The sequence below is a fragment of the Cebus imitator genome, unplaced genomic scaffold (assembly GCF_001604975.1).
Source record: "Cebus imitator isolate Cc_AM_T3 unplaced genomic scaffold, Cebus_imitator-1.0 Scaffold420, whole genome shotgun sequence".
NCBI classification, from domain to species: domain Eukaryota; kingdom Metazoa; phylum Chordata; class Mammalia; order Primates; family Cebidae; genus Cebus; species Cebus imitator.
In genome coordinates, this window is record NW_016107735.1 from 1,447,710 (window position 1) to 1,462,806 (window position 15,097).

General features: G+C 48.7%; 1 protein-coding gene across 1 annotated transcript in view; it reads left to right on the forward strand.

Moving 5' to 3' along the window:
• Positions 1-15,097, forward strand: part of GRIK3 (glutamate ionotropic receptor kainate type subunit 3) — a 230,794-nt gene that overhangs the window by 140,789 nt on the left and 74,908 nt on the right. Inside the window, exon 3 of the mRNA XM_017509765.2 lies at positions 9,148-9,405. Coding sequence (XP_017365254.1) covers positions 9,148-9,405 — 258 coding nt within the window. The remainder of the gene's footprint in view (positions 1-9,147; positions 9,406-15,097) is intronic.

Genomic DNA, 15,097 nt, shown 5'->3' on the forward strand with positions numbered 1-15,097 from the left:
ATGGAACATCTCATGGTCTTTCCCCAAATTGTCATCAGAGCCCATGAGGGCCTTTCCAGTCTAGCCCCAACCTGACCTTCCAGCCACATCCATGCCATTCGCTCCCTTAGGCCCTGGGTTCTAGCCACGCCTGCCCTCCTCCGAGCACCATGCTTCCTCCCACCTCTGGGTCTCCACACATGCCGTTCCCTCTGCTTGCAATCCCCTTTCTCCAGCCCACACTCTCATGCCCTTTGTCTCGCCAACTCATCCTTCTCTCAAACGACCAGTCCTCAGGGAGGTCCTTCCCAACCCCCTAGACAAGGTCAGTTCTCCTTGCTTTTATCTTATAACATTGAACTTTTCTTTCACAAGTGTGACCTGTGTGTGGGAAAGAGAAGTTATGTGATTATTGTACATGTCTTCCACTTGTCTGCAGGCCCCATGCCTTTCTACTGCTCCACTCTAGAACCTGGCACGGGCCTGGCACACAGGAGGCACAACATCAGTCTTGGTGGTTTGATCGGGTACACAAGTAAAAGTGTCAGACTCAATGAATATTGTTCTTTATGGTCCCTGCAGGAGAAAAGGCCCTGCCTTTTAGAGGTCATGCCCAAGGAAGCTAAGTCATAGGACCAATAATTATAACAACCAGAAAATGAGAGAGAGCTACAGAAGGGTTGTGGTACAAGAAGGAAGGCTTCCTGGAGGAGGAGAGGTTTGAGTTGAGCTTTGAAGGATGATGGGAAACAGTGAGGAGTCGGATAAGGCAGAAAGTGGAGTGGAAAATGCAAGTTGTTTGAAGGAGGTTAGTTTATGTGCGTGAGAAGTCTCCGTTGAGCACCCACTGTGTGCCAGGTGCTGGGGATCCCAAAGTGGGTAAGGCAGAGGCTCCTGGTTGCTGCGACCATGTAGCTTATAATCTAGTGACTGAAGCAACGGGTGCTGTACTGGGAGTTGCAGGAGAGAGTGCAGGAAAGGGAGGGTGGAGCCTTGGCTTGGTCAAGGAGCATTAGTTTGTAAGAAACAGATGCCTACACCAGTCAGATCAAGAAAAAAGGAACGGCCACCCAAATCAAAATATAGACCATGTGAGCCCTTCAGAAGCCCCCGCGCCTGTCCCAGTCATTCCTCCCCCAAAGTTACCACTGTTCTTTTTTTTTTTTTTTTCCCATTTATTTATTTTATTGTATTTTAGGTTTTGGGGTACATGTGAAGAACATGCAAAATTGTTGCATAGGAACACACGTGGCAGTGTGATTTGCTGCCTTCCTCCCCATCACCTACATCTGGCATTTCTCCCCCTGCTATCCCCCCCAGCTCCCCACCCCCCACCGTCCCTCCCCTATTTCCCCCCAACTGACCCCAGTGTGTAGTGCTCCCCTCCCTTTGTCCATGTGCTCTCATCGTTCAACACCCGCCTATGAGTGAGAACATGCGGTGTTTGATCTTCTGCTCCTCTGTCAGTTTGCTGAGAATGATGGTTTCCAGGTTCATCCATGTCCCCACAAAGGACCCAAACTCATCGTTTTTGATGGCTGCATAATATTCCATGGTGTATATGTGCCACATTTTCCCTATCCAGTCTATCGTCGATGGGCATTTGGGTTGGTTCCAGGTCCTTGCTATTGTAAACAGTGCTGCAATGAACATTCGTGTACACTGTTCTGACTGCTGGTGTCCCACATTGATTTTTGCTGTTTTTGAACTTTACATAAATGAAATCATTCAGTGTCTACTCTTTTGAGCCTTGTTCTTTGCTCTGTCTCGTATCTGTGAGATTGACTACGTGGTGGAATATAGCAGTAGTCCATTGTTCTTCATTAACGTACAGTATTCTGTTACATGAATATATCCCATTTTTAAAAAATCCATTTCACTTTTGCACTTACGAGTTGGTTTCTGCTTGGGGCTATTACCTGCCTTGCTGCTGTGAACATTCGTGTAGACATCTTGTGATGTACATGTATACTCATCTTTGTTGGGTGTGTACTTGGAAGTGGAGGTGTGGGGTTCACAGAATGTGCATATGTCCAGCCAAACAGTTTTCCAAAGCTGCTGCAGTCTGCCCTCCCTGCAGCTATATATGAAAGTTGCAGTTGCCCTACATCTTCACTGACACTTTGTAAAGTCAGTTTTATTTTTAAATTTTGGCCATTCTGGTAGTTTATGTAGTGAGTCTCTCCCTGTGGCTTTATTTTATATTTCCCTGATGATTAGAGATGTTAAGCACATTTTCTTATGCTAATAGATCATTTGAATATTTTCTCTTTGAGGGCCTTTTTGAGCCTGTGAGTCACCTTTTTAAACTGAGTTAGTTGCTTGTCATTTTCTGTTTGATTTGTGGAAGTCCTTTTTTTTTTTTATGTGGAATTTCACTCTTGTTGCCCAGGCTAGAGTGCAGTAGTGCCATCTCAGCTCACTACAACCTCCACCTCCTTGGTTCAAGCGATTTTCCTGCCTCAGGCGCCCAAGTAGCTGGGATTATAGGCATCTGCCACCACACCCGGCTAATTTTTGTATTTTTAGTAGAGGTGGTGTTTCATCATGTTGGCCATGATCTCGAACTCCTGACCTCGAGATCCACCTGCCTCAGCCTCCCAAAGTGCTGGGATTATAGGCATGAGCCACCATGCCCGGCCTATATTCTTGATTTATATATTCTTGCGCCCTTTGTTGGAGAGATATCTCTATTGCATATATCCATTACATGTGGGCTTGCCTTTACCTTCTCTTGTTTCTTTTGAGGAGCAAAGTTCTTAATTTAAAGAACTCAAAATTATCAATACTTTCCATTATGGTTAATGCCTTTTGTGTTGCTTAAGGGGTCTTTTTCTGTCCTAAGGTTATGAAGATATTCTCTCATTATTTTTTCCTAGAAGTGCTGTTGTTTTATCTTTCATAGTTAGCTCTGTGATCTGTCTCACGTTGACTTTCTGTGTATGGTAGGAGGTAGGGGTGTGGGCTTATTTTTTCCATATAATGCTGATTTGAGTAAAACCTTGCATTTCTTAGGAGAACCATTTGGTAGTATCTACTAAAGCTTGTCCCTGCAAGGATACTTCTAGCCACTTCAATGTTAATAACCAAAAGTTAGAAGCAAATTAAAGGTCCATCAATAGGAGAATGGATAGATTGTGATATAATTATACAATGGCATTTTAATCAGCAATTAAAAAAAGAATAAACTTGCTCCACTCAACATCATGGATGAGCCTCACAGACGTAGTATTGAATGAAAGGAAAGAGATTTTCTCTGGGGGAGGGAGTGGTGTGCAGTGAGTTGATATTGACTGGGAAGGAGCGAGAGAGACCTTTCTTAGTGTTGGAAATGCTCTGTATCTTGACTGAGAGTGTAACATACATGGGCGCATGACATATGAATGAAATTCTGTGTGAAAATTTGTAATAGTCATGTGCTTAACATTAATGCACTTTACTATATTTTATATCTCAATAAAAAAATTAAGTGCCATCTTTCCGCAACCCTCAGTGTCCCTCTGATTACACGCCCAAGACAGAGGCCATTCCTCCGCTGTGACTGGAAACACCAATGTCAGACCTTGGCACATTCCTGCTGTTGGATCACCCTCCCCTTTGGGCAATCCCCATCCGTCAGGGAGCCCCAGGTTCCCATGATCTTTATTTTTTCCTTTGATCTTTGGTTTTTTAAACAGCATTCTCCTGAGGCATATTTAGGACTCTTCCAAGGGGCTTAGGGCAAATTCTAATTAATACAGCGATAATTCATTTTCCCTAGGCAGAAGTCCTCATCACTGCTGTCTTCCCCTCCAGCTGGATCCAGCCATCTCAGGCCCTATGGGGGGAAGGGACACAGCGGCACAAAGCCTGGCACCGCCTGCCCTGCCAGCACTGCTTGAATTAGTCCTTCCCTCCACGTGAGGCCCAGGGGGCCTTTCCCCACTGAAAGGGACTTTCACTTATTGTCTTTTTCTCCACATGTTTTGTGGAAAACTAAAAGATGAGTGACTGCCAGGCAGCGCCAGAGGCAGCAGCGCGCAGAGAGTGTCTGTGTTTTCTTCCAAGGCTGACCGGAGTGTGCCTGGAATCGACCCAGGGCTCCCCAGGCTCCTCCGCCTTCACTTATTCTCTGGGCTGCTCAATTCCTTTTAAGACACAAATTGATTGGGATAATTTTTGCTATAACTACCATTGCCATGGAAAGGGGGTGGGGGGATGGCATTCAGGCTGTGGACTCATGCAATGACTGTGAACCACTGAGTTACTGTAAAATGACCAGAAAATGGATTCAAAATTGAAGCCACAAATAATGTAATTACTGCAGTATGATCAGGGCTGCCAGAACAAGAGTTGGCTGCTGCCCTGGAAACATCTGGAGGAAAAGCTGCTGCTGCTGCTGCTGTAAACCCTGCCCTCGTCCCTGTGGGGCAGCAGTGTTCTTCCCAGCCGGGAAGTCCTCAGAGGGTGGAAGGAACAGGGAGGAGACGGGAAAGGGGAAGTGGAAAGAGGCCAGGGAAACGCAATAGGTAAAGGGCAGGACTGATGCTTCCTGCTATGCAAAAGTGAGGTCCAATCACTGCATCTTTTGCAGAATGAAACACGATGTGGTCGTTCGTCATCATCACGCCACCACCATTGACTCTAGAATCAACACCCGCACACCAGCACCATACAGTCATTACTGTTTTCACCAGCAACAATGGTATCACCTCCACTCTTAGTATCAGCACCACCAGCACCCCCCTACTGTCATCACCTCCATCACTGCCTTGACAGCAGCATCTTCATCGTCACCGGCCTCATCAGCACCAACATCTCTGCCACCGTCCCACTGATACTGTCAGTACCGTCAACGTTGTTATCACCTCCTCTCTCATCAGTGCTGACATCCCGTCATCCCCTGTGATTATCACCATTACAGTGAAGGCAGCGACGCCTTCATCATTGTCGGTCTCATCAGCACCAACATCAACATCAGCATCCTGACATTACTCTCACGACATCCACATGATCAGTTTCACCCTCAGCAATGTCGTCACCATTCCTATCGACGGCCTCACAATATGGTCTTTACTGTCACAATGATTTCAGTTGCCTTTGTCATAATCCTCACCATCTACGTCAAAATCAAAGTCACTTCTTTGAAGGACACTCTTACAATCCTCTGCATCATCAGACTTTGTGTTGGTCCACTCTCCCTTGCCTTGGTCAAACAAGATGTCCAGACAGACCTTGGACATGACCCAAGAGGCCAGGCTGTGTAAGGGTACCGGTGGCAGGGAAGCATGCACCTGCCTGCTTCAAGGCATTAATCAGTGAAGGAAATCTAAAAGACAGATTCTTAGAGGTGGTGGTGGGAGGGAATGAGCCATTCCAGTCATTCAACCAAGTCTTCAAACTGAAGGTGTTTGGGGAAAAAGAATAGACACAAAATATAGTGGGACAGAAACCAGAGACACGAGGGGACTAGAAGGTTCGAAACAGAGGTAGGAGAGAGCATGAGGGAACCCTACAGTGTTTACAGGGTGCCCATGCTCTCAGGCTTGGGCAGGCCCTGGACTGCTATTACTCACTGTCACACCTCTTCCCTGTTGGTACCCAGCCCCCATGGTTGCAGAGTGACTCACACATGGCCTCCTTCCTCAGGAAGTGTCTAATCTGAAGGAGACAAAGTGGTTGTGGAAGACACCTAGCACCCCCAGATGGCAGAAGAATAGCATGAATGGGCAGTGAGAATTCAGATCGGAGCGTGGCCTCCTTGGGGAGAGGGAGCTGGAAGAGGACTATCCCTAAGTTCACCAACAAACCCAGAGTTCCTGTTTTTAAAGCGTGTATTACTGTGGTTTGTCTCGCACGCCCACTCACAGCGAGGGCTACCCAAGGCTTATTGGCTCAAGGGTGACAAGAGCAGAACAAAATGGTGGCTCCTCGACGTGGCCCCCAGTCCCAGAGCTGCAGAAGCACCAGGAGGATGCCATGCTTCCTGTTGTATGTGCTTTCCTGCACCTGACCTTGGTACAAGGAATCCTGGGTCGCCTCTATGCTGGCACTGCTGCTGTTCTGTCCTGTGTTCCAGGGGGCTCCAGCAGACTCCCAAAAAAAACTAACCAGCTCCCCACATTGCTGTATCTTTTACCTCGGTGGTAAGTGGCAGTCTCTAGTGTTCCTGGGAGAAGTAGAAATTTCAAGAAAAATGACTTCTTTACATAATACCTCCCATTTCCAGGAAGCAGAGGGAGTGATGGATGTTAGTCGAGAGGGAAAACACCCCAAGACCACACATTCTGGTGGATTCGAAACTACCCTCTATCTCTGGGCCAATCTGTACCATCCTTAAACCCAGGCAAGAAGGACCCTTTCCCAGGAACTGTGCTTTGATGCCTTGCCCTCTGCCTCCTCTGGTTGGCCTCTCCTCCCAGGACAAGGAGTCAGTGGGACCAGGGGACATACCCACCAGGACACTGTGCCCTGCACTTGCAGACTTTTCTCTAAGTGTCTAAACCCTGGATTTCCTGCCCACTTGGCCCTGAGCCCACTTTCAGGGCATGCATGGGCCTCTTCCCTGGGTCTGTCTTCTGGAGAGAAAGCCATGCTTCCAGGAGGTGCACTCTTGGGACCTAGGGGTGACCAAAGGGCAGCTGTTTGCAGGGGGTGTAGGCAGTGTTTGGGCATAGGGTTGGGGTGTCCACAGAGAGTGCAAGGTCCCTTATGCTTCGGGACGGAGCCAGTGGTAACAGAGAAAGGGGCAGGACGGGGTCTTGGTGCCATCTCCCCCCATGTCACTGCATAGAAGTCTCCATTGTCACCTGACTTTCCAGATGGTTATGAAGGTATGTTTGTCAAGGTAGGAGAAAAGGACATGTTTGATTTAACAGTTTGTTAGCTTCACTAACAACATGTAACTATTTAGCCATATGGTATGTGGGCTTCCACTTGTACTCTGGCCCTGGGCCCTGCCAATCTTAGGGCCTGTGCCCAGTGGGTCATTCCCAGAGGCCCTTGAGGCAGCCAGGATGTGTCTGAATCCACAGTGTATTTATTCCTGCTCTGGTGCTCTGTCCCACCTTGTCTTGTGTGTTTATATGTCATATGTGTGCATGGAGTGTCATTCCCCTGCCCACAGGTAGGTGAGCTTGCTCATGCTGTATTGGTGGATCTCTGATGGTTCCACGTGGTAGAATACCAAAACCTAGATGGCGTAAGTCTGGGTTCATGCACATTCTAAGTCTAGGGTTTTGCCTGGTCGGCGACTCATGTTTCTTTCTCTCTCTTGGCTCTGCTCACCCGACACTGACTGTGTTCACAGACAGGCACCCCTCTTTCTCTATGAGCACAAGACAGCTACTGCAGCTCCAGCTCTTACTTCCTTGAAGGTTTAGTTGAAAAGGGACGTGCTGCTTTCTCAGTCCAGTGGGTCTCATGGCATCCCACTGGCTCTAACTGGCCCACAACTGTCCTCTAAACCCATGGCTGTGAACTAGGAAGGTGAGTGAGTGGTTTTCTGGGTGTAAGCCGCATTCTCTGCTCCAATGGGTTGAAAGTGGAAAAGGGGGTGAAGCCCCAGGGAAAATTAAAGACAGTTGAGAGAAGGGAGAATGTCCCCTGGGCAGCTCTCCCGTCCACCCCAGAATGACTCTGAGAGCTCCCCTTTTATGGATCTTTAGGCAAAATCACCCACTTTGAGCCCCAGCTGCCCTGGGTCTGCTCCTCTGATGCTCTGCGTGCCCACTGATGTTTGACCATCCCAGACTGGTAGAAAGCATCTGCTGCCTCACCTGCCTACGTTTTTGGACCTCCCCAAGAACTTGGCCTGTTTGAAGGCAGGGATTCAGCATTTATTCAACATTCAGATGATGGTTCAGCACTGTTGATACAGCAGTAAATCACATAGATCAAGGCCCTGCCTCTTTGGAACTTACATTCTACTGAGAGGAGAAAGTCAACCAATGGGCAAGACTTCCGATGATCATTTAATAAAGAAGGAAATAAACAGGGTCTGGGGGGACAGGGATTGCCATTACAAGTTGGGCAATGATGGCTTCCCAAGTAAGACACAGACTCAGAGGCCTCAAGGAAGAGAGGGAGGGAGTCTTGAGGCTCTGTGGGGGAAGAGCATTCCAGCCAGAGAGGACAGCACATGCGAAGAGGCAGGAGTGCACTTAGCATGTTCAAGGAGTATCATGGAAGCCAGCGGGCCTTGAATGCTGTGAGGGAGGGAAATAAGGATGGGAGACGAGGTCAGAAACATGGTGGTAGTGGGGACAGGGAAGGGAAGAACGGCAACACGCAGGATTTCTGGCCACTGTTACGACTTTTGCTTTTGCACTGAGGAGCCCTTGGAGCAAAGGAGTGATGTAATCTACCTTACACTGTGAAAGTCTCACCCTGGCTGCTGAGTGTGGAACAGGCAGGAGAAAGGATGACTGAGGAAGCTTCTGCAATAATCTAAGTGAAAGATGATGGCAGCCCGGACTAGGATGGGAGTTGGGGCTGGGAGTGGCAAGAAGTGGTCAGATTGTGATGTATGTGGCAAGTGAAGCCACAGGAGTTGTTGATGGATTGGAGTGTGGGATATGAGTGAGCAAGAAGAGTCAAGACAGAACGATTGTTTTTAGCATACGGGTCCAGCGACAATGGAGCTGCTGTTTACTGAGGTGGAGGAGGCTGGGAGAAGAGGGGATCCTGTGCTGGACATGTCAGATCTGATATGCATGTCAGATACCCAGCTGGTGATGTTGAGTAACAGGTGAGATGCACAGGTCCGGGGTAGGGAACAGGTCGGGCTGGAGGTTGAAGTTGAAGCATCATCAGCCAGCAGAGGTTTGATTCCTGTTTGTTTCTCAAAGTCCCCCCAGAACAGGACCTGGCACAGAGCTGGCGATGCTAAATGCAGGATGATAACATCGAAGGTGATGATCCCTTCTTTGTCATGGGTGCTTCCTAAGGAACAGGGGCGTACCCTGGCACTGTGCTCGTCTCCCACCGCCAAGGCCCTCCCTGCAAGGCAGGGACTATGAGAACACCTGTTTTCAGATGAGGAAACTGAGATTCGGAGAGCTCATCCATTGTATACACGCCGAGGGTTCCAGTTGCTGTTTTTCCCGCGTTTCCAGGACCATTAGCATCGCTGTCCCCGTGCCCACCGCCCCCACACTGACCTCTGTGCTGCCCTTCCCTCTGTTGCAGCCTGTGACCAGCTGGCGCTAGGCGTGGTGGCGATCTTCGGGCCGTCGCAGGGCTCCTGCACCAATGCCGTCCAGTCCATCTGCAATGCCCTGGAGGTGCCCCACATCCAGCTGCGTTGGAAACACCACCCCCTGGACAACAAGGACACTTTCTACGTGAACCTCTACCCCGACTACGCCTCTCTCAGCCATGCCATCCTCGACCTGGTCCAGTACCTCAAGTGGCGGTCAGCGACCGTGGTCTATGATGACAGTACAGGTGGGTGGCCAGGCCTGGCTAGGCTGGGGGCAACAGGGGAGGGGGCAGAGGCCCAGGATCAGGCTCTTGTCTGTTCATCCAGCACAGCTACCCCTGGGGAAGAGGCTGTGTTCCATACCCCAGTTCCGCTTGGTCATGCTGATGTTCACCCCTGCACCTGTTCACACCCCATGCACGCCAGCCACACTCACACCTCACTCAACCCCAGCCCACCTCACTCCTGCCTCACACTCACCTCCTCCTCTAGCCACACAAGTGTTCAGATCTGCGTTCCACACCCACCCTGGCAGCGCCACACACACCTGCAAGCCACGCCCACACCTGCCCACGCTCTTCCGCTCACACATTTCCATCTGCTGCAGACACGTCCACCCTCACACTTGAACACTCACACACGTAGCTTACAGCATGGCCTAGTGTTAAGTGTGTACACACTGGAGCCAAAGCCACCTGGTTGTAAATCTCAGCTCTGTCACCTGCTGACTGTATAGCCTCTTTGTGCCTCAGTTTCCTTTAAAATATAAATCTGTAAAATGTGGGATTACAAGATGACAGTGACAAGCACTGGCATGCAGTGAGCACTGAAGGTTGGTACTTCTTATCCTCCTCACACCTGCACCTGCCACACACACTATTCTCTACCCACACTCACACACAGAGACACCTGCACATGCCCAGCTCTGCTCACACACACACCAGCCCCTGCCCTATCCACTTGACCACTGGCCCCAGCCAAGGCCAAGCCTGTGGACATCAGCACCAGGCTCTTGTCTCATCCTGACAGTGCAACAGGAGGGGATAGGCTCTGCGGGGCCTGTGGCTGTGAGCTGTGGGCCCAAAGCCAGTCTCCCTGGTGTGGCTGCACCTGTCCCACCTGCTCTGCCAGCTGGAGCTAATGGTGCCCACATTTTTCTGGGTAGGACCCACCCAACCCACTCCTGCCTTGCCTTCCAAGTCCAGCCTGGGCCCTGACTTCCAGAAAACTCTTGCTGCAAAGCGATACCCCCTGCCTCTCAAGTCCCAGGCCCTTAGTGAGGGCCCAGAGCACACGCCTAGCAGATAACCATCAGCAAATCCAGCAAAAGCACTCTGGCCTTTCCTCTGGATCTCATTCATTGCTGGGAGCTGGAGATACTTGGATAAATAAAACCCACTTGCTCTGTCATCCAGGCTAGAGTACAGTGGTGCCTCACAGCTCACTGTCACCTCGATGTCCAGGGCTCAAGAGATCTTCCCACCTCAGTCTCCCAAATAACTGGAACTATAGGCATGCACCACCACACCTGGCTAATGTTGTATTTTTCGTAGAGACAAGACCTGGCTACATTGCCAAGGCTGGTCTCAAACTCCTGGGTTCAAGCAATTCTCCCACCTCAGCCTTCCAAAGTGCTGGGATTACAGGTGTGAGCCATCACACCACACCAAAACTCAGTTCTTGGTCTTGGCAAGCACCACATCATAGGGAAACATGAATAGAGGATCAAATAGCTGTCTCCATGAAAGGAGCTGTCTCTTTGTAGCTCTATGTACAGAGAAATAATGGGCTGCCATAAGTCACAAGAAGGGCAAGCAGGGGAGATTGGGGGGAGAGAAGAGCCACTGAGGGCACTGACCACTGTGCAGTCCCTGTCTTCATCCTTAAGTCATCCTTGTGAAGGTGTGTGGGACAGGGACAGACCTGGAGAGTCCCCTAGAGATGGAATTTATACATACTTCTGGATTCATCTGCTAAAGAAGGCTACTGTTTACCTGCTGCGAACCAAGTGGTACAAGTGTGATCTCATTTCATTTCATGTTAATCTCATAATAACTCCCTGGAGCAATGAATTAGAAATGAGGAAGTTGAGGCCCAAAGAGGTGACATGCCCTGTGCACTGTCACCCAGCTAGTGAGTGCCAGAGCCAGCATGCACCTACAGGCCTGTTTGAGCCTAAAGTCCATGCTGCTAGCCAGCATGGAGCTGTTTCTTCTCTTCCTCTTTCTTTCCAAAGACTTGAGTCCCAGTATATTTCTTAGCCTGGCCTCATAAGAGAGAGTGACCTTGGCAAGTCACTTAACCCATCTGGCCTTGCTCTGCCCATGTGTAAGAGCTGCTGCATCCAACCTCAAAAGAGCCCTCCAGCTCTCTGCTGCCTGTGATTCAGTGTCAGCTTTTGATTACCTCCTAATGGGGACTGGAAATAGTAGGGAGAGACTCCCTCAGAAAAGACAATTGGAAAACAGTTTATTTAACTCAGGCTTCTACAAGCATCTATTGAATTCCTGCTATTTCCAAAGCACCAGACAGACGATCCTTGAGAGCAGGGATCCCTAGACCGGCTTATTGGCCCCAGCATGAAGACCCTGCCATTCAGTGGCACCCCTGCCCCGCTCCCAGCCACTCCAGTGTTTCTGCAGCGTTGTGGAGTTGTTTCTTAATGTACCACTGCAAATGGTTATCTATCTATGATCTGTTTCTGCTTCCAGACCAGGAGTTAAATCAGTGCCTCCAGGCTGTAACACAGGGTTTGGTACAATGTAGATGTTTTTCAGTGTTGGTTGCGCTGAATCGGATTGAATTGAATTGGAAATCAAGTTGAATTAAACCCTAATTAAAGATTGGAGGAACGAGTATAAGGGTGAAGAAATGAAGATGTTGTTATCCTGTCTTCTTTTGAGAAGTTAATCTTAGTATAGAAGAGTGGGCACCTGCCCAGAGGTTACATGTAATTCTAGGCCATCAGAGCTAAGAATGAAATGACATATACATTCAGTCAGAGCCAGAGGACTTGGGGAGAGGAAGCTCTGCAGCCTTGGCTGGCCTGAGCTGACTTACCAGAGGAGGAGAGATTTGAGCAGGGCCATGAGGATAGGAGAATGAGGATAGGAATCATGAGAGAATTACAGGTGGAGGGAGCAGCACGAGCAGAAGTTAGATTGGACTGTACCTGGCAGCCTTACCAAGAGGACAACCTGGCTAGGGGAGAGGATTCATGTGTGGAAGCGGGGAGGAAAACGTCAGATTAACAGAGTGTAGCTGGCTGTGCAGAGTCTCGGATGTCCAGCCTCAGAGTTCAGGTTTTATCTTTTAAGCAGCCGAGGATCATTGAGTATTATTGAGCAAAGGAGTAGAATAATCAAAGCAGAGGTTTAGAAGGTGGTTCTGAGAGCAATGCACAGGGAAGTTTGGAAAGAGAGCCTAGAGCAAGGACACTGGAGCCCAGGGGGCTGCGCTGGTCCAGGCAGGAGCAAAGGAGGCCAGAATTCAGGGGTGCTTGGAACAGAACATGGGGCCAGAATGGAAGAGAAGAAATGGGTATGAACAGGGTAACGTTGAAGACACGTAACTGGAATGTCATGGGTACAGAGTGGTCAGAGCAGGCACTGACGTAAACCACTGCCCACTGTCCAGTCTAGATGGAGGGTGGAGGAAGTGGCTTTGCAGAGGAAAAGATGCTTTGGCGTGGTGATGGATACCGTGCTAGCAAAACTGGTCAGAGCTGACGCTTGGGTCTGCGGCTCTTACCCCAAGTGACTTTAGCTCTGACTATAAGTACCTGTCACTTCATTCTCAGCTCTGATGACCTGGAATTACCTGTGACCTCTGGGCAGGCACTCACTCCTCTGTAATGCAATTAACTTCTCAAAAGGAGATAGGATAACAACATCTTCATTTTTCCATCCCTATCCTCTTTCCTTCAATATTTAATTAGAGTTTAATTCAACTTTATTTTTAATTTGATTCAATTAAATTCAACTCAATTCAGTTCAACAAATATTTAAAACATAGGGGAGTCAATGGGGGAGTGGGTTTGATCAAGAAGACAATGTGTACTAGGGGTTCAGGGTTGGCGTCAGTCAAATAATATAACTTTGATGATGTACAGTGGGTAGAAAGAAGTGTGCTCCCAGAATCAGGATACGTGAAAGGGCAGGACAATGTGTGGGTCATCAGACCCGTGGAGTGGGAAGCGCTCCACAGCAGGCTTCAGCTGGAGATTGTGTCCGTTAGGATGTGTTGGCTGCAAGTAACAGACAGCCCAACTCACGTTGACTCAAGTAATAGACAGTTATCTCACTGACAAGAGTTCTAGTGATGGGTCTTTCCTGGGCTGATTTAGCAGCTTGACAAAGACAGAGTCCTGGGTCAGTATTGCCACAGCTCTGACAGTAGAGCTGTGGCAATACTGACTTCCACTTAGAGTCACAATAGGGCTGCTGAAGCTCCAAGCGTGCAGTAGGTAGCATACAGGAGGTAGGGGCCAAAGGGATTTTTCTTCTTCATTATCTGTTTTAGAGACAAGGTTTCACCCTGTCACCCAGGCTAGAGTGCAGTGGCACAATCATGGCTCCTAGCAACCTTGAACTCCGGGGCTCAAGCAGTCCTCCCACCTCAGCCTCCCAAGTAGCTGGAACCACAGGCACATCCCACCACGCCCTGCTAATTTTTAATTTTTTTAATAGAGACAGAGTCTTGCTATATTGCCAAGGCTGGTCTCAAACTCCTGCCTTAGACTCTCAAAGCACTGAGATTACAGGTATGAGCCACCACAACCAGCCCAATGAGATTTTTATTAATGCGATTCATGTTTCTTATCAGAGAGGAAGACGTGTCCCAGAACCTTCTAGAAGACAGTCCTGTATAGCTCACTGGGTCCATGCCTACTATTCTAGACATGGTCAGATGGGAATGGGATTGCCACTGATTGGCTCCTACCAATCATGAGTCATCTCATGGGACAGGTGCATTGCCACCCAAACACAGTCACAGTTCTTTTAGCATGCTGGAAGGGAGTGCATTTGTTATCTCTTACTATAATCATGCTGTGTAAGAAACCACCTCAAAAACTCAGTGGCTTAAAATAATAAGAATTTGTTTAACTCACAAGTCTGCAGTGCCAGTGATTTCTTGAACTTGGCTACATGTCATTTTTCTGGTCTCACCTGGATCACTCACCTACCTGGGAGTCAGCTGGCTGTTGGCTGATCTAGGCTGGCCTTGACTGAGATAGCAGGTGTGCTCGGCTCTCCACATGTCTCTCATCCTCCAGCAGGCTAGCCCAGGCACACTGTCATACAGTTGCGGAGGGGCAAGAGAGCAAACCCAACATACAATTCCATTTCAACTGTCTGCCTGCATGGTGCCTGTCAAAATCCTACTGACCAAAACAAATCACATGGATAAGCCCAGTTGGAGGGCCCTGCAAAGTTACATGGCAAAAGGTGTAGATATAGGGAGACGTGAACAACTGGGGCCATGGCTGCAGTCTCCCCCAAGGGAAATGGCTATTGAGGAGGCAACCAGTGTTTGCCCCAAGAGTTTTGTGCCTAATCTATTCTATGCACAACGACAAACTCATCTTGAGGGTGAAAGGACGGAATTTAAAAAAAAAAAAAAAACCTGGGATGAAGAAAAGGGGAGCAGCCTAAGAGTCAAAATATTATTGTGTCTCTAATTATGATTCCATAATCACTTAACCTCTCTGGGGTCACTCATCCTCTGTGGTCCTCAGGTTTTTTTATCTGTAACATTGGAATGAAGATCCTTGTTCTGTATGCCTTCTAGGATTGGGAGATGGTTAAATAGGGTAATGAATGCAGAAGCGCTTTGTGAGTGAAAAGCGTGATTCCAACAACCGTGAGTCACTGCAGATATTTTAAGAGAAATTGATTAGGGGAGCAGCCAGGAAGGAAAGCTCATCTCAGGCAAACA